The following is a 23,811-nucleotide window of genomic DNA, read 5'->3' as shown; positions in this document are numbered from 1 at the left end:
CCCTCACAGCAACCCTGCAAGGAAATATGCTTCCTCACTTCCTTCTGCCCATTGTATGGGTCCAGAAACAATGAGGTAAATAAATAGTCATTGTGGAAAGAGTTGGAGAAATCCAGGTTTAAATTTCAGGTTGGTCACTTAACTTGCTCTGTGACCCCAAGCAAGTTACTCTCATTATGGCCCAATTTCCTTACCTGGAAATGGTGAAAGTGAACGTGTCTTAGCTGCGGGGACCATTGAGAGGATTAACTGAGATAATGTCACTCAGGTCGCTCAGGTCACTGGCAGGTAGTCAGCCCACTATCCTCAGTATTGGTGAGAGGTGTTGTGATGGATTTTTGACTGAAATATGGCTTTGGAAAATTACATTTCCTTCAAAGGACACATGAGATTTGAAGACAGTAGGCTGGCTTCACATGTAAAGAAAATTGTTGACGTATAGAAGTTAATGTGAATATGGGTGAAGAAAAGGGGAGAGGTCAAAGATAAGAGGAGAATTATCTGGGCATCTAGTGGCTTTATTGTTAGAGACAATAAGCATGCTGGTAATCATTTTATCTCTCAGAACAGGGAAGAAGCAAGGCAGAATTATGACTGCACTTAAATTTGATGAATAGTGAATAAATGCCAGTAAAGAGAAATGACAGGAGCCCTGTTGTGTTTTAGTTTGTTTAAAGAGTTGGTACTAGACCCCTTCAGTGTGCCAGCCACTGAGGCAGTGCCACCTCAGTGTTGGGAAGACTGTCTTATAATGAGGACTGACAGATGGAATAGGCGTAGAAAGCTTCTCCTTAGTGGAGGTTTCTAAGTAGGTAACCGAAGATCATTTGTCAGAAATGTCATGGATGGCATGTGGCACTAGGTAGGAGGCTGGTCTGTTGATTAGTCAGTGGTGAGAAAGCCATATAGTCCAAGTCAGGAAAAATAAAATTATGTGTAGGTTGTTTTTAAAAAATTAAAAATGAAAATAGACTAATGGGGTTACATTGGAGGGTTGGGGAAGGAACTTCATAAAATAGGCAAACACCAGTGCCTGAATGCCTTTTAGCCGCTAAGATGTTTGTGCCAGGTCAGAGTTTGAGAACTGGCAAGATGTAGACGGCTTGGGCCTCTTTCATCTTGATACTTGATCCTGGGATACCTTTCTAAGTCAGGTGGGCCACCTTCGGTTCCTTGAAAAGACTTTCATCTCTGGACTAGGTAATACAGTGTCTTTTCCAGTTTTTAGATTTTATTATTTGGGGGTATATTCTTTTCCATCACCAATTGTGAGATTAAACATTCTCTTTAAGGAGAGAGGGTGTTTTATCATGTGACACACAGACATCTGAATTATTATATCTGTTCATGTTCTGCAGTTACACCTAAAGATTTTGGGTTACTTATCAAAATAAAAATGAATCTTACTCAAGAGTTTATTAGCTACTATGGGAAAATTATATTGAGGTCATACATTCTATCAGCTGTGCCTACTTGAAAAGCATTGTATTTAAAATAATTTGTAGAGGTGATTAAATATTGATTCATATATTAAGAATCGTGCCATTTAGTTTGGGAGCAGGGCTACAGTGTCTGATTTATTTATCAGGCTTTTTGAACATAGTAAATAGGGAAGGGACGAACAAGCCCTTGCTGTGTAGCCAGCGTTGTAATAGGTGCTTGCACGTACGCAGTCTCATTTATGCCTTCCTCCCCCTTGTGCTGAAACATCTTGGATCCTGGACTCGCAATCCTGATTGCTTTGGGTCAAATCAGGACTCAGCTTCTTAGTTATTGTGTGACTTTGGTCCAGATGCTTAATTTTTCTGAACCTCAGATCTCATCCCCCCACAAGAAAAGGATAATTCTCTAAGGCAGATAGGAGCATGAAGTAAGCCAGTGGCAGGTAAAGCACTCAGCACAGCATGTGCCACTGATTTTGACTATTAGTATTGGTTGGCGTTATCCCAGTTTTATGGATGAGGAAGACCTAAAGACCTAAGGACTTAACCTACATCAGATTGAAGATGCTTTATGGGGCATAAGATGTTCCTGGAGAAGCTTTGAGCAGTGTTTCTGTTACCTTTTTTTTTTTTTTAAGATTTTATTTATTTATTTGACAGACAGAGATCACAAGTAGGCAGAGAGGCAGGCAGAGAGAGAGGAGGAAGCAGGCTCCCTGCTAAGCAGAGAGCCTGATTCAGGGCTCGATCCCAGGACCCTGAGATCATGACCTGAGCCGAAGGCAGAGGCTTTAACCCACTGAGCCACCCAGGCTCCCCATTTTCTGTTACCTTTAATGAGAACATTAGATGCGGATTTGTCCCTTTTTCCCCACGGATGATGTCCCCTGGCCAAGTGTTTCTCCCATCTCCTGGAGCTTACTTTCTGTTGGGGCAGGGGATGGCTGACAGTACAAAATATTTGAAAAACCATAGTCATTTCCTGTGGTGACGAGTGCTATAAAGAGGAGTAGGATGCAGCTGTGTGATCCAGGCTGTGGCCAGGCTGTTTCAGGTAGGGCCGTTGGGAGTGTCTGAGGAGGTGCTCGATGAGTTGAGACCTCAGAATGGCAAGGAGGTAGCCGGCCACTGGTAGATTCGGGGATGTTCCTGCTGGAGAGAGCAGCGTGTGGAAGAGAAAGGAGCTGTGCATGTTGCCTGAATGGGAAGCAGGCCTGTGTCTGTGCAGGGCCCTGAGCTGTGTGGGAAAATTCCCGGAGCCATGATAGTGAGTGTGCATGTATTATGAGAGCAATGGGACACTCTGGAAGGGTTTAAGCAGGGAGTGACATATTTTCATCCTTCTTTTATTCATACTGTTATTCTACACAGAGGAAATGAAAAGATGCAAAGAAAGTTTTTGTGTAAACCAACTGAATGAAAAAAAAAACCAAAAAGAAGTGAGGTCAACTTGATGTAAATTCTTCTTTTTTTTTTAAGATTTTATTTATTAGAGAGAGTGTACACAAGCAGGAGGGAGGGGCTGAGGGAGAGGGAGAAGCAGACTCCCACTGAGCAGGGAGCCCAGTGCAGGGCTCCATCCCAGCACCTCAGCATCATGACCCGAGCGGAAGGCAGACGCTTAACCGCTTAACCTGCTTAACCGACTAGCCTCCCAGGTGCCCTGATATAAATGTTTTTATCGAAGGGTGAATGGTTTTATAATGAGAATTTAAGCATTTGAATTTATTGCCCTTTGTGAACCGCTCATGGCTAATCCAGATTCTCTGGGACCCATTTTAGGTCCTATCTCTGCTGCCAAATTCTTTTCACATCATTCGTTTCCCCTTTTTTTTTCTTTTTCTTTTTTTCTCCATTTCCATTCTTTATTCCTAACTTGTTTTGTTCTTTGATCCCCTGGAGCGCCCTTGTTATCCTGGCCTTTTCCACTGCCCTTTGAAGAATGCTAACCACTGGGCAGGCAGCAACTGTAAGGCTAAAATTCAGCCTCTTTTCAGCCTGGCATTGGAAAGTAATCAGTGTATCAGCCTTGTAATCCATCAACATCACGTACCTTTTGTGTGCCGAATTCTGCACCGGTCTTTTATCGTTGTGGTAATTAAGTGGGCAGTTCTTGTTTTAAGAGCGTCCTATAGGTGTGTCTTTTGAAAACTGCTTTAGAAGTTTGCAGTTTTTACAGGGTCTGGTATCACTGTCTGTGGGACCTCCTAGGTCAGTCAGGGCTTAAGGAAGCATCCGTTGGAGAAGAGAATAAATACTACACTGTCTGGATCGAGCGGCCTGTAGTTCCGTTTTTTTCCAGCTCCCCCTTCAGACAGGCCTTTTGTTTCCCACAATAATCAGCTATTTCTCAGAGACGGTTAGCGTGGGGGGATCTCTGAAGTGTTTTCAATCCGTGAGGCTCTGGGACGCTTTTGTGGGGATGTGCTTGGCCGGCACAGTGTTGTATTAGGAAAATGAGACCGCGAGAGGCCTCACTTATCTGTACATTGGCACATAGAGAAAGATAGCCTTGTAATAGAAAAAAATCTCAGAGGGGAAAGGAGTAATAAAATCAAGCTGGTTTATGGTTTGTCAGTCCAAAAAGCTTTTAAGCCATATCTATAAAGGTGGATTCACTTAATGTTTGCTCTGCATTTCAGGCATCATTGTGTGATAAGTGGTGTAAATTAACCTCTTTAAGGCTGATTTCCTAGGGGTTGAGTTTTAAGCATTGGAACTTTATTTGAAAGGACTCTATTGATTGGGCTTTATTTGGTCCCTCCATACTGTAGAGAGGCACTAAGTAATGCTTTGGCCTCCCTGTTAGATTTTTTTCTCTTTCTTAATTCACTTGATAGGTCTCTCTCTCTCTGCCCCTGTTCTTCACCTTCTATTTCTAACTGTTCTCCTTAAAAAGACTAAAGTGGTATGGGGGGGGAAGGGAAAGAAAAATCAACTGTCACATTGTGAACATAATTGATTCAATAAATAACGTCTTTCAATTCCCAAGGCAAACCTCAAAGTCTTCACTTACGTCAATTAGTGTTCAGCTCAGTAAGTGGTGGCATTCTTAATTTGGACGGATGGGGAGAGTTCACCAGTGCTCACTTCCTAAGGAGGGAGTTTGCTTTCCTGTTTTTAAAGACGTACCACCAGATTTATGCAAAGAGATGGTTGCAATGGAATCAACGTGGCCGTTTTTATTCTTCCTGAAAATAGAAGGAAGGCATTTAATTATTGTTCAAGGTTTTGTTGAAATAAACAGATGGAAACAAGGGGAATGAAAACTACTAGATTGTAAGCTCCATGTGGGCAGGGGCCGTGTCTTGTTTGTTCACCCTTTAATCTCTAGTGCACACAGTAGGTGCATCATATTTATTGAGTGAATCTGTTAATGAGTGAATGAGAGCAGAAATGAACGGTTAAATCTTAGGGAAAGAGATTAAATTTCATTGCACTGGTGGTTTCATCCCCACTCTCCTCCTTACCCCCTAAGTCTTTGCAAGGACAGTATCTCTAAGAGGACCAGAGGGCAGCATGTACCGTATCTTCCAAAATGTATTCTCAGACTGGCAGGGCTGGGAGGAATCGTTGAGGTGGGGTCAGGCTGCCATTCACAGATTCTAGTAAATAAGCCAGTTTGGCTTCAGAGCCACATGAGGTATATTACAAATCTGCAGGTTCCAGGCCCCAGCCCTAGAAATGCTGACGGTGTGAGTCTCAGCAGGGCGTGGGGATGCGCAGGTGCATCTGTGGGTTCCCCTCCCAGTTCTGGTGTGCAGCTGCACTACCGCTCTGGCCTGGCTGTCCTCTCTGCTCTCCAATCTTAGTTACTCCTGGGTAAAGAGTGACTCAGCTAAAAACCCCCAGAATAACTTGGCAGACCAGAACCCGGGTCTCGTGACTCTGACAGCAGTGCTCCTGGTCTTAGAGTTTGCAGCTTTAGTGTCCCCCGACTCTGTGCTGGTCAGCATTCTGTCAGAATCGTTTAACCGATACTTCTTCCATGTAGGATGGGACAGTATTGGTGGCGATGGCTAGCCACAATCTGAAGGAGCATCTAAAACCTCAAGAATGTGTTACATTTTGTTTGGTGTACTTTAGCACTAAATATATTTTATGGTCTTTTCTAGAGGCTCACCCGCTTGCTGTGGCAGAGAATAAACCCCTAGTAGGAAGCCCCAGACTTTCTCTTGAAGCTCCCTCAGTGTTTCCCAGACCTGCCTGATCACGGGAATCCCCTGGGTGCTGGCTAACGGTGCACAACTCTGAGGCCTGCTTGAGTCCTGTTAAATCAAAGTCTTCCTGTGTGTGGTCCCGGGATCTGTGTTTGTGGTTAGCTTAGATCATTCCTGTTCCCTGTAGACTGCTTTCTAGTCCCTGAGAATGGTGTCTCCCATTCCCAGATACCAGATCTCTCCACATCCAGCTCTGACTTCCTTAAAACTCTTGTTCATAATTATATCATCATGTTGTCTTTCTCTGTGAAGGTTTGTGCCCTGGTCTGCAGAACTTGTTCTTGAACGAGGAAGGAGGGAATATCTGCTTTCCTCTTTCCTCCAGGGCAGATTTGACTGGCAAGGTGGGTGCATGGAAGGTCGGGATGTGCAGTCATGGACGGAGCTTGTGAGAAGGGTCAGGGAACCTTTGAAGCCAGAATAGAATGGCTCTGTTCTTTCCTTGCATTATTACTCAACAGATACATGATTTGGGGGACATTGTTTAAACCTCTTGGAGTTACTGTTTCCTCATCTGTAAAATGGGAGTAAGAATAGTACTTGTTCAGGGGCTTTGTGTGTATCAAACCAGGCTGGCTCTTGGGACACAGACTCAGAGATGGAGACTTTGGTGCAGAGGGTGACTGGAGAGAGCCTCTGGGAACAGCCCTTGCGAGGGAGCGGGGGAAACAGGTTTCAGGCAGGAGGGGCTTTAAACTGGGTAATGTTACTGTGAAGGTTTCACCTGCTTCCATGAGGACCTCCAGACGTGGGGTATCCTTCCCAGTTGTCTGGAGTTGAGGGAAGGGACCAGGGCCTATAGACCTCTGTATCTACCAGTCCTTGGATGTGGGCTGCCCCTGGAGAGGGGTTGATGACCTCAGGTAAGGCAGCTCACCTTTGGGTGAGGGTGGCTGTGCCTCCAGTGCTGGCAGGTGGGGAAGGGGTGCCCAGGTGCTGGAGGATCTCCGTGGTGCACCCTGCACCCACTGCCCAGGACCATGCTCACGAAAACCTGGGCAGCCAGCATAGCGCGTTTGTAAGTGCTCGATAAATACTTGTTATTGCTGTTATGATTTAGCTCTGGCAGTGCCACTGAGCGGGCCACTTTCAAGAAATGACTTACCTTCTCTTGGCCTGTTTTCTTAAGTTTAAAATGGAAATTCTAAACCCCTGTACCCGTTTCCTTTGATTAATTCTGAGCCCATGTAGAGAAAATGTATGTGACTTTGGTGAGAAAAATATTGTAGAAATGTAAGGTGTGACTATGAGCTTACTTTTCTGAAATGAGAATAGGGCCCCGACTGGATTCCTTGAAGGGAAAGGGTCACGATGAATGTAAAAGTGCTTGTCCACGAACTGTGGCGTTCTGATGGTTCTTTCTTCTCTCTCTAGGGAATTAGAATAATGGAGATGCTGCTGAAGGAGCAGTGTGGTGCCCCGTTAGCCGAATAAAGAATCATCAGTGAGTACCACAAGCAAAATCAGGATTATTTACTCCAGCCATGTTTTCATGCTTTTAAGTCCTGTTATAATGCATCAACCTCCCTGGGCTACTCCCCCGTACACTTCCCAGTTACGGGTGGAGGATACGGCCTCACAGGTGTTTCCTGATCTCTTCAGGACCGTCATTTACTTACTTCTTTGATTTTTGGAGCAGCATGGTGCCACGTGCTGGGTTACAACTGCATTCAAATTGTTCAAACTGCTCAGCACAATCCAGCATGATTGAGACCCTCAGGGTGCCCTCGATTTGTAGACTGTGGTTTAGGATTAACTGAAGCTTAATTGTATTGTTCTGGGAACAATGAAAGGAGGGCATTAAAAGCTGTATTTGAAGCAGGAAGAGAAGTAAGAAAGGGGCATGCTTTGATTGGCCAGTGAAATAAATCTGTTTTATTGGCCATAAATCCTTCCACTGGTTGGGAGTGGCTGCCTGAAATACTATAGAGAAGGATTCTGACATCTAGAGGACACTCTCAGGTCTATGGGAGGGTGCCGTGTGTAGAGGCTGGTGGATCGGCACTTGCCACATCTAAACCTGGGAAGCAGGTTTAGAATCACTTAATTTTTTTTCCTTTAAGTTTTTATTGTCTACATGAAGGAAAATGGTGTCCATAATGGAAAGGACAGAACAACATTATTTTAGAGAGAAGCAGAGCCTAAAATAAATGAGTGTAATGGATTTGCTTCTGACCAAATCTATTGGACTTGGATTTTTAACACGTGAGAAGGTAAAACCTTGGAGTTAAGCAGACATCGTCGTGGGTAATTCATCGTTACCTCAGATTTCCTTATGTTGGCTTACTATAGTATACATGGTTTTGTATAAGCAACCTTAGACTATACTTGTGATACACAGTAAAGTTTGAGGACAGTTAACCAAAGAAGAAGCAAAGTGAACATTTATATACAAGTTCTTTGGCATTGAATGCATGCTAGCCTGGCCTGTGAATGGATTTATGCATGACTGGGGAGGCTAAGTAAGATAATTTCATTTAGCACAAACATGGCACATGGCAGGTGCTCAAAAATACTGAAATGCAATCTAAAAATGCTGTGTTTCATTGCTTCTTGGCCTTTTGGCCAAGACCAAGTGTAATACCTGTTCTTATCAGTTTAATATCTGATACGTCCTCTATCCGAGGACATTATATTAAATGGATTTTTGGAATTAGGAGTTGGAATAGGAGCTGCTCCGTCCACTCCACGCATCTACCTGGTATTGCAGTACTTCCAGGAATGGTGCCGCCCCCTCGGGTGGAATTAACTGTTGTACCAAAAAAAGAACTTAAAAAAAAAATTGCTGTGTTCCTATATCTGCTCTGTTCTTTGAAAAAAAAAAAAAAAAATTTGAGGCATTTTTGTGAGACTCACCAAGTAGCTCTAGAGCTCATGTACTTGAGCGTGGATCCCATCTTATTCCAAAGGGTGAGGTCTAAGGTCAGCTCCAAGTTAAATGAGAGAATGTGATGGGACTCCACTTACAAGTATACATTGATTGTCAAACTTCAAATTAATGATTTGGAATGTCCGTGAATATCACAGTCATCTGGAGGATTTGTTCAATGTAGATTGGTGGGTCCCCCCCCTCAGAGTCGCTGAGTCAGTAGGTCTGGGGTGCTGTCCGAGGATCTGTATTTCCAGCGGGTTCCCAGGTGATGGTGATGCTGCTGCTGGTCCAGGGCCCACAGTTTGAGAACAGTTGCTTTAAATGAGGTCTTGGCCCTGAGTGAAGACAGATAAAATACAAGGGCCCTGAGGAAGCTAATAGCTGGGGTTTTCAAAATTGTCATCATGTATTTTATTGCCTTTAGATTAATCAGAGGAATGATTTTCTTGTGTGGCTTTTCCCTGATTTTAGCATCTCAGCCACATCCTGTTTAACTTCTTTTTTCCTGCTTATATGGTGACATGCTCCACCTTGGAGGAAAGACAACTTATAAGAACAGAGATGACACTCACACCAACTTGTGTTTTTGGTTTTAAGTGAAATGAGAAAGTTCAGCAAGCCTCACCTATTGTCATAAATTACCGATGTTCTTGGGCTTTCTGTTTGTTTTGGTTTTACGGTGGTTGAAAGCTAAGCCATGAACTTGGGGCTTTGCATTGTTTCTAAAAGCAACTGACTCTCCTCTTTCAGGTGAAGTGGTTGAGGTGTGGGGACTGCCAGGAGTGTAATGTGGGACAGTTATTTTCAGGGCATATAATGCAACAGAGGTTTTGAAGGATTTACATAATTCAAGCTCTCTTAATTTATGACCCAGGGAGGCAAATGTGAAGTAAAGGATATATATAGATATATTCATATATATCCTTACAACATAAATCTAATCTAGATTAGAGCCTGTTGCTGAGGCTTTAAGCATTTTGTCAATATCCACTTTATTGAAGTATTATTTATGTACAATTAAATTGACCAATTTTTAAGTGTACGGTTTGGTGAGTTTTGACAAATACATAGTTACGTAAGCATGGTACCAAAGATGATATAGAACATTTTACAGCTTTGTTGTTGCTGCCTTGTTTTTGCCAGCTCATTGCTTCCCTTTTTTTTCTTGGCTATTATTACATAGTTTTTGCAAGCTTGAAATATGCCTGTTTTAATGAAACGTCTTTTCTCAAAATTGGCTCTGTGGAAAATGGAAGAGTGGTTGTTTTTATGAGCAATTAAATGTCACCTTTAAAGGAGGGGGCTAGCTATCAGGTCTAAGGCTGTAGAGGAAGGGTCAGTCAGTTTTTGCCCTCAGGCCAAATCCTACCTGCTCTCTGCTTTTATAAATAAAGTTTTATTGGAACACAGCTATGTCACTGGCTTCGTTATGGCTACAACACTGGAGTAAATAGCTGTGACAGAGAACTCCCCTCCCACAAGGTTTAAAATAGTTTCTGTATGGTCCTTTACGGAAAAGCTTTACTGTCCCCTACGCTTGAGCATGCCCCTTCCTAAGTTAAGATCAAGGAGCCTTGTGTGTTTGGTTAGCCTTTTTAATATAGTATTTGACCATATCTTACCAGTATTTCAGAGTTAATACTGTGATAGTTTATTTTCTCTGTATTAGCTCTAACCTCACCACTCGGATGATTTTATTTTGAGGCCTAAGAAAGCATTGAAATTGTCACAACAGTGAAGTTAAAATAGCAACAGTCATATTACCATTGCTTGTGAAGTTCCAGTGCATGTGCATAAGGGAGTAGAAAAGTAGGCATTTTGTTAATCAGATAAAGCAGCCCAGCCATGTGGCTGGGGTCTAGGTGCTGTGTACAGTGGACTCAGTTTGCCAGTTTGGGAATTTTGTAGTTCTTAATTAAAAAAAAAAAAAAAAAGAAAGAAAGAAAAGAAAACCATTCTGTGGGATTTGGATGAATGTGCATAAGAAGGCATTATTTCCTTTTTAAATATCATACCGCATTTCAGATTTGTGTAATTTAAACTCATATAGACTGTGACCACCTTGTATATGGTGCCCATTCCTCAAGATCTTCCCCAGAACTCTCTGGCCTTATATCTTCGTGGGCATTTGAAAATTAGAAAGCTTATTAGAAGGTGGTTTTGTCACGAGCCAAAATGGAGGTGCATAAGTCTCACTAACCAGTATACTTGTGGTGGTGTTGCTGACATGTCCGTTTGATAGATTTTTGATTTCCTGTCATTTCTGAATAAAACAGATAGCCCTGACGTGTGTTTGTTCTTGCCGCCGGTAGCCGGGAGACTGGGCTTGCTGAGGGCTGACAACACAGCAGAGTTCTTTCACACTGGAATGATTAAGCCTTCAGTTTTAGCTCTGTCTTAACTCCCTTTGAACCAGCTCCTTTGGTCGCCGGACTGAATAAAATAAGGTGCTAGCTTTGTTCGAAGATCATTAGGAGGCAGAAATGCAGTTTCTTCAAGAATTATCCATAGTGATAGCATTCAAGTGACTTATTTTAAGAGTTGCTTCAGAAAAGAGGCAAGTAAGTATCGATTGGCGAGACATGTTTATTAGGTGATAATGCCTGTTTTTCTCTTGCAGGGGACCTGTGTAGTGCTACCTTTGCTCGAGAATCACTTCTTGGCCAGAACCCATCACTGATGCAGTTTTCCAAAAACAGGCTTAAGGAAACAGTGTCAGCAGCTTAAAGAAGAGGAGACCTTCCTGCCAGGGTGTGAAGCTCTTGGACTGGAGACCTTCTAGGTGGATTTTTATGGCACAGTGTCTTTATGATTTACAAATAAAGGAAAAAACCCATAGAAGGTGACGTCTGCCCTTCTTCAGGATGTCCTGCTGATTGCCCAGTGACGGTGTCAGGGACACCAAGGACAGGCCAGAGGCCTGGCGAGTGGCACTTTTGCCTACGTTTATCAGCATCATTGCTCATAGGATGCATGAGAAGGTTTTGGGACAGATAAAGGAGTTGAAGCTGATACCTGATGCTTAGGTGGCCTACAACAGAAAAGAATGTACCAGGCCTGTGTTCAAGCTAAGCCATATTTAGAGTAATGTTCTATCCATAAGTACTACCTAAGGCCCATCAGTATAGCTTCTGTAATGTAACATATCAGCTGTGTGATTTGGTCTTCTGGAAGAACATGGCATGGAGAGCGGGGAGGCAGGGTGTAGCTTTGGCATTGTGAGGGGTGGAGCAGCTTGTTAGCCTCTCTGTGTTTCACTGGCAAGTCGGGAGAACTGGGCGCAGATGTCTCTGTCTCGTGATGGTTAAGCACGGAAGGACAGGGGGCATAGTTCAGTGCGAAGAGCCCAGGTGTGGGAATCTGAGAGACCTGGATTTGAGTGCAAGTGTTGCCACCCACTAGCTCAGTGATCGATCATGTACATAATTTCCAATCTTTCTGAAGCTCACTCTTTTTAATTGTACAACGGGTTACAGGATTAACTTCGTGTGATTGTGGGACCGATCTGAGGTCACGTTTATCAAGTGCAGCATGCTGTCTCTTGCCTAGGAGAAGTCTTGTAAACAGAAGTTGTTATTAGTGAAACCATTTTGAAAATGTGCTTTTCAGATGTATTGTAAGGTAGTGTCACTGTTTGAAAATTAGGTGACGGTAGTTTGCATTTCCCATGATTGGAAACCAAAATATAAATACACACTACCTAACAGAACACTTGAAGAGAGGCAATAATTTGGAATTTATCTGCTTAAGATAAAAATTGGGCCATTACTGGGAAGACCAGGGGAAATTGTTCTTTTTTTTTTTAACTATTTGAAAATTTTTCACTTAGTGTAGTGATGAATTTCAAAGCACTTTTAAAAATTACTTCATATAAGCCTGCCAGTGTGAGTTTCTTCTTAATGTGTGTGAGCTGTTTGTGCTGCTTGAGTTTTGTCCCTTAGGATAATTCTCCTCATTTTTTTCATTCTTCAGGTGTGTTGCAGGGACAAGGAGTGGTAGGAACCAGAACACACTTTGACTTCCTTTTCCAGTTTGTAAATGGCATTTTGGTAGGCTTTTGGAATAATAGCCCATTTCAAAACACAAAAGGTGATGTAAATTATCACAAGGGTGAGAGGTTAGAAGTCCGTATTTGGAGGTTGACATTGGAATGAACTTAATGCTTCGTACTCAAAAACTGCATCCTCTGAAGGCAGGAGTTCTCAGCCTTGGGTGTTCATTAGAACCACCTGGGGAGCTTTACCCCCACCCCCCCACCCCCGTTATGCCCCAGAGCAATACAGCAGAATCTCTGTGGGGCGTGGGTAGACTGTTCAGTGGAACCAGCCTCTCTATCTTTTAAAGCTCCCTGGGTGGTTCCAGTAGACCACTAGGGATGAGAACGCTCTAGTGAATTCTCGGTGATCTTCAGACATTATCTGATTTCTTTCTCAACACTTCTGAAGTAGGGAAGGATCTTTGTAGCAAGAATTTGTGTTAGAGGGACGCCTGGGTGGCTCAGTGGGTTAAGCCGCTGCCTTCGGCTCAGGTCATGATCCCAGGGTCCTGGGATCGAGTCCTGCGTCGGGTTCCTTGCTCAGCAGGGAGCCTGCCTCTCTCTCTGCCTCTGCCTGCCTCTCTGCCTGCTTGTGTGCTTTCTCTCTCTCTCTTTCTGACAAATAAATAAATTAAAATCTTAAAAAAAAAAAAAAGAATTTTTGTTAGAACTAGAGAGAGTGAAGGCTGAATTTTGCCCTAATTGCCTGGAGCCAGACTCTTAACTGACTGAGCCACCCCAGTGCCCCTGAGCCTACCCTTCAAGGCAGTGATTTTGTAGAGTGATTCCCACACTTCTGCTTGTACCAGAAATTCTCGGGGAGGAGTGCTCAACTGTAGGTTCCCGGGCCGTCCCCTGGAAATTGTGATTCATGAAATTTCATCGGGGTCTGGGGGATCTATGTTGTAAAGCAAATTCACCAGGAGATTCAGTCGTGCTGTTCCACAGACCTTGTTTTGAGAAACATTGATTTCAGGGGCTGTGGTGTTGCCCTCTGTGTCTCCTAGCATGTAAAAAGGCAGTCATTTGGGTCCACTGATCGATAGAATTGACCGCTCAGGACACAATATAAAGTTCTTAATGCAGAGATAAGCTGACTGAGGCTATCCGTACGTGATGGTGGTGCTTTTACCACGAAGGGGCTTTTATGGTTTCAATCATATGTGGATAAAAAAAGGTGCTGTATTCTTTTTATATAAATCGCTTTGTGTATTTTATAAGCAGTATATGTGTGGTAATGATATCCCATTTGTCAGACATTGGAGGGTACATAGTGCAGACCAGTCAAGGCTGTTTTTGAAGTTAAACCTCTTCTTTGCTTTATTTGAACCATTGACATTGTAACTCTCAGTATACATTTCCCTGCTTTTGTGAACAATCTACTAAAAAATAATGAAAAAATTTTAAGGTCATCCTTTATGTTTTTCATTGTTTCAGACCCTCTTTGAGTTTGTTAAAGCCCCTCCACCGGACGGCTCTGCCCGTCGAGCTCTAAGCAGTTCCTTTAGTCTGGAACCTTCAGTTAGGAAACTTCCTTCCGTTCTGTCTGGAGTTGGGAACTCATGTCCCTGCAAACTGTACATCTCAAGTAACACTAAACAGGCTTTGAGGGGCTTTCCTGAGAACAGTAAAATGAACGAACGTTGCTGCATTGACCTGGTGACGGTATTTTGCTATTTTCCTATAACTTCCTGATTGCCCAAGTACACTTGTCAAACCTTTGACCTCAAGGTCGGTGAGATGTTGCTACAAATGACGTCTTTTGGTCTAGAAGCCACTGTCTTCCCGAACTGTGTTCATGGTTTTATATGTACAGTTGCATAATGTGAAACGTAAGTAAATTAAATTCAAATGAACATTTCTCAGGGCACGTTTTTGTGCAGGATAAAAGTCTTTTTGATTCAGTGTTACTGTGATTTGGAGCTGTCCGTTAGTTGGATAGCTCTGAAATTCAGTCCCGTGGACATTCTGAAATAAGGGTGTTACGACTGATACTGCATGATCGTTAGTTTCTGGGGGTATCACGTCACCCAGCAGAGCTTGTGTTTGTCGTTGGTTGTGATGATCCTCGTCCTTCACAACAGTTCCAGATGCGGGTGTTACACTGACCATATGGTGAGCCAGTGAACTTTCTCCCAGGTGAGCCCTGAGATAAGCCAGTAAACTTTCTCCCAGAAATAAGCAGAGGCTCCTTTTACTGGGTGATCTGAGGGGGCCATGTGCTCATGGGGAAAGGTCCAGGGTGGGCCGAGAGAGAAGAAACGAAGCCCACACAGACAGGCAGCAGCGGGAAGTCAAATGACCCCCAGAGAGAGAGGGAGACGTGGCCGCTGCTTTTTGAGTTGTGGGGCTCAGCTCTGTTTTCTGTACTGTGTTTCCATGAGACTTCATGAGATCCTTTCACTGGCCTGCTTTTCACTTGGATGAATTTGAGTGGCTTTCTCTGCCTGGTTTCCAAAATGCCCTGTCCCAGTTCTGTCGATGCTTTTCTTTTATTAGAGTCGAGTACCTTTAGGGGTAGAATCCTTGGTTCAGCCAGCATTTATGGAGCACCTACGGTGTTCAGGAAAAAGGCAGCCTTTATCTTCTGTTTGGACTTGATCCAGGGGTTTCTAGGAGGCCTGCACTGACGGTCTACAGACAGATGGCAGGGTGGGCACCAGTTGATGGTAAGACCCAATGCACGGATCTCCTGAATAAATCAAACAATATTTGCTCATTTAAAGGATGCCGAAAAAAATCAGCCCAGGACATGCAGCGAAGAGATCAAACACATAAATATATAGCGTGGTGGCCCTGAAGCCTCACTGGCAGATTGCACCATTGTGGATGGTCCTGCCTGAGTTAGAGGCACACATCGTACCTTTTGGAAGGTAACCAGTTCTCTCTAGGGTGGTCCTTATAGGTAGAAGAGTGGAGCTGCCCTGCATGAGACCACCTCCTCATCTGAGCCACATAGTATATCCCACTGCATAGTGCTTGCCGGGTATGGGGTATTCAGGCATAAACACCTTCTACTTTCAGACTGTTCTATCACAGCTTGCCTCAAGGGGATTCCTGGATTCAAGGCTGCAGGGTAGTAGTTCCCTGATGTCTGGGTGGGGCATGCTAACTAGTGTGGATTAATCCTGTGAACTCCAGAGAACCTTCACACAAGCATTGGAGAGATTGGGGCGGGTAGAGAGGTGGAATCCTAACATTGAGAAGCCCAGTGTGATGGGGGCTAGGAATAGAAATTATATTAACTTATTGTAACAATTTCTAGAAATATACAAATAGCAATATTTAAAATTTTAAATGCAGTATTTCTTGCATACCTTGTTGGCGGACCGTAACCCCTTGAGTAGCTTTAAAACACACTGATGCTTTTGTCCCAGCCCCAGAGATTCTAGGTGGTGGCCCTGGCATCAGGATTGTGTAAAACTCCCCAGCTGATCCGGAAGCCATGGGTGGAAATTCCTACCACCTTCAGAAATAATGTCTGTTTTTCCCTAAGTGGGAACCCTTAAGTAGCTAGCTGGAGGAGGGAGTTGGCAATATGAGACCTTCCCCTTGCCCTACTCCTGGTGAATTTTCCCTCTAGGCCTTCCAAAAAATGTAATTTACTTTCCAAGAAAAAAGTGCTCCCGTGTCTTTAAATACTAGTGGAAGAAAACGATCCCCAAAATACTCTACCATGCGCACTTGGCTTTGTTATGATCAAAAGTTTGAGTTGCATTTGTTGGAACAGAATCCAATGCAGAAGAAGGCTGCTGTAGTAACTCAAGATCCTTGCTCGTCACGAAGGGTTAACCTGTGAGCTTGCACTGCTGGACCCTAGGAGGCAGTTCTCCAGGCTGTGGCCCGGCCTGCTGTGCAGGAGGTGCTGGGCAGAAAACAGCAGCCCCCATCCTGGTAAATTAAACTCCACGGAGCTATTCGCCAGCCTTCTTGGAGAAGGTTACAACCATTTTGTGCCTGCCATCTGTTAGGCTGCTGATGGAATCATTCCTTCTTTGTGTTGGTGCCAGGCTGAACTTTTAGATCCGACGATGAAGGAGAAAATATGAACTGTTCACTTGTATGTTTTTGTTTTCTTATTGTGAGTTTAGATGTCCCCCTGAATTCACAGGTCCATCAATTGCGCCAACTTGGAAATGACCGTGTTGTCGATTTTCTTTAGAGGTTTAGGGGAAATTACTTTCTGGGCTGAAGCTTCTGTTATTTGTGTTTCGGGATGTAGTCATTAATCTCTTCAAAAACTAAAGTCATTCTTGCCAATCTGTCAAAAAAAAAAAAAAAAAAAGGACAGGAGGCTTATGTAAAATGCCTAGAAAGAATTTAACAAATGAATTACCCCAGAGTCTAGTCTCTGTCGCTGGAAACAGGGTATGGGGCCAGGAGAGGGAGGAGAAAGGAAGAAAACCTATCGAGGTTATACCTGTCATTGAGTAGGTTAGGGTGACCATGAGGAAACCTAGGGTGACCATTTGAGCCTCAGCTCATGTCTGCATTTCTCTGTATGTATTCATAGACAAAGAGAAAAAGTTTAGTGCAGCTTTCTCCTGGTCTTCATGATTGGATCTAAAGACTTTGGAAAACTTGGAGGCACATTTGAGACACTGCATGGCTACAATTTTTAATTACAGTTTTAAATTGGATTAAACGAAGCATCAGATTACAGTTGGAACTATTCCAGTATGGAAAGTAGTCTTTTTGTATGTGCGAAGTCAGAAGCTAGCTTTATAACTTGTTTCCTTAGGTGTTAATTGTTCTGTCAAGTGCTATGAGAACTATTTCTCCTGGAAAAAATAAGTGCTAACAATGTTTTGGGGCCTTACTAAGGCAAGGATTTTGCAGAGAAGAATTGGGGAAGAGTAGAGGGTCAGGTAGGCATTTATTTCCCCCTGATCTGCTTCAGAAACATCTACCTGAGGAGTGTCACCTGCAATTTCCAAAACAGAGTATTTGTACCCTTGGGAATATATAGCCAACTCCATGAGGGGTGGATGAAGCCATCTACCATGAAGGTATAATGAGCAGAATGCTCCTCTTAAAGCATTCCTTTTTCTCAAAGATTTGTGGCAAACCTTGTTTTTATATTAAACGTCTAACTTTGTAGACTGTAAGATTGGAATGGAACCTTAATTTAGGAAAAAGCAGAAGCCCTCAAGTCCTTTTGCTTGGAGCGCTGCTTAGCATGCTGCCTAGAACATGGCAGGTGTGATAGGAGGTTGAATCTGTTGAAAATACTAAGAGTGGCCATCACCCGTCCTTCAGCCTGCTGCAAACACTTGGCAGGTAGCATATCCCAAAGGTTCCAGGGCCCTATTCTGCTAGTGGGAGTCAGGTTCCTCTCTGGAAAAGTTTGGGAAACCCTGATGTAGCCCACCCCAGTCCCCAGAACTCCCAGAATTCCCATGTCCCTCAGAGGCAGCCTTGCATCCCAGCAGCATGGCCCTCCCCTGCCAATATCTTGTGATACAAAATGGGGCAAATATCCTGTAAACTTTGGTGGGCCTTGCCATCAGGGGCATCACGGATTATTTTGAGGGTTAAATTAATGCACGACTTCTTGTTGTTGAGAGGGAGGTACGTAAGCATGAAGAGTATTTGTTATAGTTTATTTTTCTCTCATCTATTAGGAGGTAGTCATATTTCTTCTTTTGTTAAGAGAAAACACTAGTTGGGAAAATTTTGGTTGTCAGTATAATGTTTTTGACATACCGTGTTTTCCTGAATGGAGGTAGTTCAGATATACCTGTATACCACAGCTTTTCTAAGCACTCTGTCTACAGTGCTCGTTAAAAATCCATGGGAAGGGGTATAATTAGTTTTGATGGGGTCAAATAACAAACACAAGGAAAAAAATTAATGAAGCAGTGTTTTGATTCTTGGTTCTTGTAATTATAGTGGTGCGGCTGGTTCTCCTATAGTGAAGCTTTTAACCATTTCCAATAATAAACCTCTCTTCTGGTTGTATTCTCTCAGATATGTTTTAACTGTCATCTAGATGGGAATTGTATGGCAGTTGCCAGCAGGAGTAACCTTTACTTTTGTTTACAAAACACATTTCTATTGAGAATGCCAACTATGGTAGTATCCCAAGTTTCTTGTTGAAAGAACATGTCCTGGCCAGCTCTGAGTTTTCCTTTGAAAAAGTGAATTTTGACTATCTATTGGGTGATAGATGAGGATTAATATACAAGAAATCTGAGCATTGATTTGTCCAGATACATCCTAGAAACCTAAATTGGAGTCCTGGTTATGTTATACCCGAGGTGCGTATGTAAATTCTCAGGGCTTTGTTTGTTCGTATGGGAGGGAGTAATAATAGGGCCTATTTTTTAGGGTTATCCAAAGGATTAAATGAGCTCAAGACATGTAAAAGCTGTTGGAATAGTGCCTGGCACATAGTGAACACTCCAGTCTCTGGAAGAGATTGTGTTGAGTTGGTGTTCTTTAAATGTCTGCTAGAATTCTCCAGTGAAGCCGTCTAGAGCTTAAGCTTTCTGTTCAAGGGAGATTTTTAATCACAAATGTGGTATTTCTTTAATAGTTGGAGGGAATTTAACAAATGTCCTATTTCATTTGGGGTGAGTTGTGGTAGTTCGTGTTTTTTGAGGAATTGGTCCATTTTATCTAAATTTTCAAATTTACATGTGTAGGATTGTTTATAGTATTTTCATTTTAACTTGTTGATGTCGGCTCGGTTTTTAATGATAAGCTCTGTTTTATTCTTGATACTAGTAATTTGTGTCTTCTCTTTTCCTTTGTCAGTTACTAGGTGTTTATCAGTTTTATTGATCTTTTCAAAGAACGAGCTTTCCATTTCATTGATTTTCTCTATTGCTTTACTGGTGTGTTTTATGGATTTCTGCTTTTTATTATTTCTGCCTTCTGCTTGATTTGGGTTTATTTTTCTGTTCTTTTTCTAGGTCTTCAGGTGGGGGGGTTAGATTATTGTTTTCAGACCTTTTAACTTTTTTAATGTATATATTTAGTGCTATAAATTTCCCTCCTACCACTGCTTTAACTGTGTTCCACAAAATTTGATATGGTATATTTTCATTTTTATTCCATTCAGTGTATTTTTAAAATATCCCTTGAGATATCTTCTACCCATGGATTATTTAGGAGTGTGTTGTTTAGTTTCCAATTGTTTGGAGATTTTCCAGCTGTCTTTCTGCTATTGATTTCATTTTGATTCCACTCTGGTTGGAGAACACACCTGTATAATTTTATTTCTTTAAATGTGGTGAGTCTTCTTTTCTGGCCCAGGATATATAATCTGTCTTCATATATGTTTCATGGACACTTGAAAAAGAATGGATATTCTGCTTTTGGGTGTAGCATTCTACAAATATTGATTGGATCCTGTTGGTTGATGTTAGTTTCAAATTCTTTTATATACATATCTTCTGTCTTGTGTTATAAATTGTTGAGAGAAAGATATTGAGGTCTCCATCTACAACTGTAGATTTGTCTGCTTCACATTTGATTTCTATTGATTTTTGCTTCACATATTTGGCAGCTCTTTGTTTAGTACGTACACATTTAAGTTTGAGGTATCTTCATTTTGGCTTAACCCTTTTCTCTCTTTTCTCTCTCTCTATCCCTTTTCTCTCCATCCCTGGTATTTTTAATTGCCCCGAAGTTTCCTCTAGCTAGAGTGCCTTTAATAAGAATTCCTATATTTGTTTTTATTAATATTTGTATGTTAATATCTTTTTCAATTATTTTTCTTTTAATTTGCCTGTATGGTTAGATTTGAAGTGAGTTTCTTGCATACAGTTTGGCCATGTTTTTTAAAGCACTATGCCAATTTCTGGCTTTTAATTAGTGATTTAGACCATTTACACTTAATGTAATTATTGCTATGTTAGGGCTTAAGTCTTCGAGTTTATTAATTGATTTCTGTTTGTTCTGTTTTTGTTTTCCTTTGTTCTGTTTTTGTTTTCCTTCCTTGGATGTGTGTGTGTGTGTGTGTGTGTGTGTCTTATTACAGACTACTGGTGTCATCATTTTACCAGTTTGAGTGAAGTGTAGAAACCTTACCTCCCTTTACATTCCTGCCTCTTCATGTTTATAGTTAATTGCCTGAATGAAATATTTCTTCTACATGTGGTGAGAACCATATCAGACCGTGTTACAGCTTTTTGCTTAACCAACAGCTATAATTTAAAAGACTCAGTAGAGAAGGAAAGTTTACTGCATTTACCCATATTTTATTTTCTGTATTCTTTCTTCCTTCCTGATATCTTGAATTTTCTTCTTTTATCATTGTTTTTCTGTTTAGAGAACTACTTTAGCCATTCTTTTAGGATAGAATTGCTAGAAACAAAGTTTTTCAAGTTTTCATCATCTGAAAACGTCTTGATTTCCACTTAATTCCTTAAGGATATTTTCATCAGATAGACAGGATTCAGGATTGACAGTTCTTCTAGCACTTGAAATATGTTTGTGCCACTTTCTATGGCATCTGTGGCTTTTGATGGGAGAAAAATCACTATTTTTCTATTATAGTTGTCATTTCCCTCCCACTGTTTTCAATTTTTTTTTTCTTTTTGCCTTTAATTTTATAAAGTTTGGCTGCATTGTGTTTTGATGTGGATTTCTTTGGGTTTAATCTGTTTGGTGTTTGCTTAATTTCTTCAACCTGTCGATTTATGTCTTTTGTCAAATTTGTAAAGTTTTCAGTCATTTCTTCAGGTACTCTTTTTAGTACTTCCCAGTCTCTCTCTCCTCTCCTCTGGAACTATGATGACAGGAATGTTAGATGTTTTGTTATTGCCACATAGGTTCCTGAAGCTCTGTTTATTTTTGTTTCTTCACTTCATTTTTTCTCTGTTGTTCAGATAGAGTAATTTGTATTGCTGTGTCTTTCAGTTTACACATTGTTGTTTTTGTTGTTGTTCTTCTTGTGTCCTCCATTCTCCTTTTGACCTCATCCATGGAGCTTTTTACTTTGATTATTATTTTTACAGTTCTAAAATTTCTAATTGGTTCTTCTTTCTAATCTTCCTTTCTTTTTGTAGACTATTTTGTTATTTGTGTCATACATCTTTGTAACTGTTCACTGAAGCACATTTATGATTACTCAAAAATACTTGCCAGATTATTCTAATGTCTCTTTCATATTGGTGTTGGCATCTACTGATTATTTTTTGCTTTTGTTCGGAGATCTCTCTGGTTTGTGATGTGAAGAATGATTTTTGACTGAATTCTGGCATTTGGAGTATTACATTATGAGATGTTGGATCTTGTTTAGACAGTCTGTTTTAGCTGGCTTGTTGTGATACCACTCCAGCAGGGGAAAGGGTGGGTACTGCTTTATTAACTGGTACATGGGGTAAAAGTTCCCTGCCTAGTCTCCATAGACATCTGTGGGATGGGGAGACCTTCCCTGTTACAGTGTGGTGGGTTTGGGGATTCTGGCTCTCTGCTAGTCCCCACTGATACCTTCTTAGCTAGGAGGGATGAGAGTACCTCATTACTGCTCCCCACCTGGTCTCCACTGTTACTGTGGTATTGTTGTATACTCTGACTCTCCACTGGGTCTCCCCTGACACCACCTCTGCGGAGAGGGAGGGGAATAGCTCCTTCCTGCCAGGTAGAGGTAGAAGTTCAGGCCCCTCACATGGTCTCCACTGAGGGGATGGAGGGGGTTTTCATTACCACTTGGTGGGAATGAAAGTCCCAGCTCCCTATTCAGTCTTCTCTCACATCTCCCTGGCAGGGGGATTGTGAACCTCTGTTAAAGTCCAGTGACAGTAGAAGTCTGGGCTCCTCACTTGGCCTTTGCTGGCATGGGTTGGGGTAGAAGCCATAGTATTTTTTACAGCATGGAGTACAGTGACTGTCTTCTAAATGTTTTCTATCTTGCTGGGTGGCTCCTTTCCTGGTCCTTCGCTGAGAGAGAGCAGAATGTTATATTTTTCTCAGAAAAGAGGCATTTCTAGGTTGCTGGCCTCTCCAGAACTCAGTCTCGCATATATGAAGCAAAATGAAAACCCAGCAAACTCACTGCAGTGTTGTTCTTTGGATCTCAAGTTCCTTAGATAGGCTGCCTTCTTTGCTCCACTTTTCTTAGTCATCTTATTTTGTTTCAAATATAATGTCTAAGAGTTTTAGTTGTACCATGACTTCACTCTTTAAAGTCCAAAGCCTTTGGGCTCCTTTCTCTACTTAAGTTCATCTTTCTTTTAAGTCTTCACTGAAGTGTCACTTGCAGGAAACTATCCTCACTGCACTCTAGGCTGGGTGTCTTACACTCCTCGATAGCACTTTGCATTTCTCCTTGCAATAACTTTGTTCAGTGTCTATCTCCACCGTTTGACTATAAGCTTCTTGAGGCCAGGAGCCGGTCCCATCTTGACCAAATGAGTGACATTGTCATTTGCAAAATGAGGCAGCTGGAATAGATGAATTTAAAGACCCCCAGTCTCTACATTTTCCCTTCTTTCTCTCTCATTCATTTTCTTTTCTCTCTCTCCACCTCCCAAATAATTTCCAAAATAGAGTCATACTGACACTTGCTCTTTCTGTGTCGTGTCAACATCAGGTTTCATCATGAAAAACAAAATAAATTTTGGTTATCTGTTAGATAAATAATGATGATTTAACTACAGTTTTATTTTGTACTTATTTGAACACCAGGGAAGCTCATTTATCCTGTCAGCAAATACTAAGTGTCTGTGGGAGGCTGTGGAGATAGAACAGTTGACCAAACAAAGCCCAAGTTGTCATGGAGCTTATAGTTGAAGGTGTTTTTGTTTTTTCAAAAAATATTATTATTGATCACTTACATATATTTTATGAATTGCCTCTTTGCATCAGTTGCTTGTCCACCTGCCACCCTCTCCTTTCTAGTGCTTAGTTAGCAAATATTTTGCTCAGGAGTATGAGAGATCTAAAACTAAGATAGTCCTTTTCACAATTCACTTAGCGTCCATTCTGACTCACTAATTTACACATTCAAACAAAAACACTTCCCTCAGAAAAGAGGTCTGGGCAGCCCAGTCATCACTATATTGTTTATACTTTAAAGAATTTGAGTAAAACTTAAAGGCCAAAGTGCCTATGATTTTGGCATATTAATTTTATAATGCATGTGTGACTGTATAGCAACAGTTGAAAACCGTACACGGCAAAAGGGCATTGAGCAGTTGGATTTAATGAAAGCATTTTAGCAAGAACCAGTTGCAGTGTTAGGTTGTAATTGCAAAGGAACCTGTCTGGACTTCAATTTGTCATCTTGCT

General features: G+C 41.9%; 1 protein-coding gene and 1 non-coding gene across 4 annotated transcripts in view; both read left to right on the top strand.

The window, feature by feature from the left end:
- The window catches only part of PRELID2 (PRELI domain containing 2), a 64,748-nt gene extending 53,373 nt beyond the window's left edge, over positions 1 to 11,375 (top strand). For all 3 annotated transcript variants that reach the window (XM_047731163.1, XM_047731166.1, XM_047731165.1), the window contains 2 exons: positions 7,037 to 7,106; positions 11,155 to 11,375. In XM_047731163.1, coding sequence (XP_047587119.1) covers positions 7,037 to 7,096 — 60 coding nt within the window. In that variant the 3' untranslated portion in view covers positions 7,097 to 7,106; positions 11,155 to 11,375. The remainder of the gene's footprint in view (positions 1 to 7,036; positions 7,107 to 11,154) is intronic.
- LOC125101484 (U2 spliceosomal RNA) lies at positions 8,208 to 8,397 on the top strand. The gene has a single exon (XR_007127880.1). It is a non-coding gene; the product is annotated as a U2 spliceosomal RNA (small nuclear RNA).
- Positions 11,376 to 23,811: the final 12,436 nt, after the last annotated feature.

Source organism: Lutra lutra, chromosome 5 (genome assembly GCF_902655055.1).
Source record: "Lutra lutra chromosome 5, mLutLut1.2, whole genome shotgun sequence".
Lineage (NCBI taxonomy): Eukaryota > Metazoa > Chordata > Mammalia > Carnivora > Mustelidae > Lutra > Lutra lutra.
Note: the sequence above shows the minus strand (reverse complement) of the source record. Positions and strands in the feature narration are given on the sequence as shown.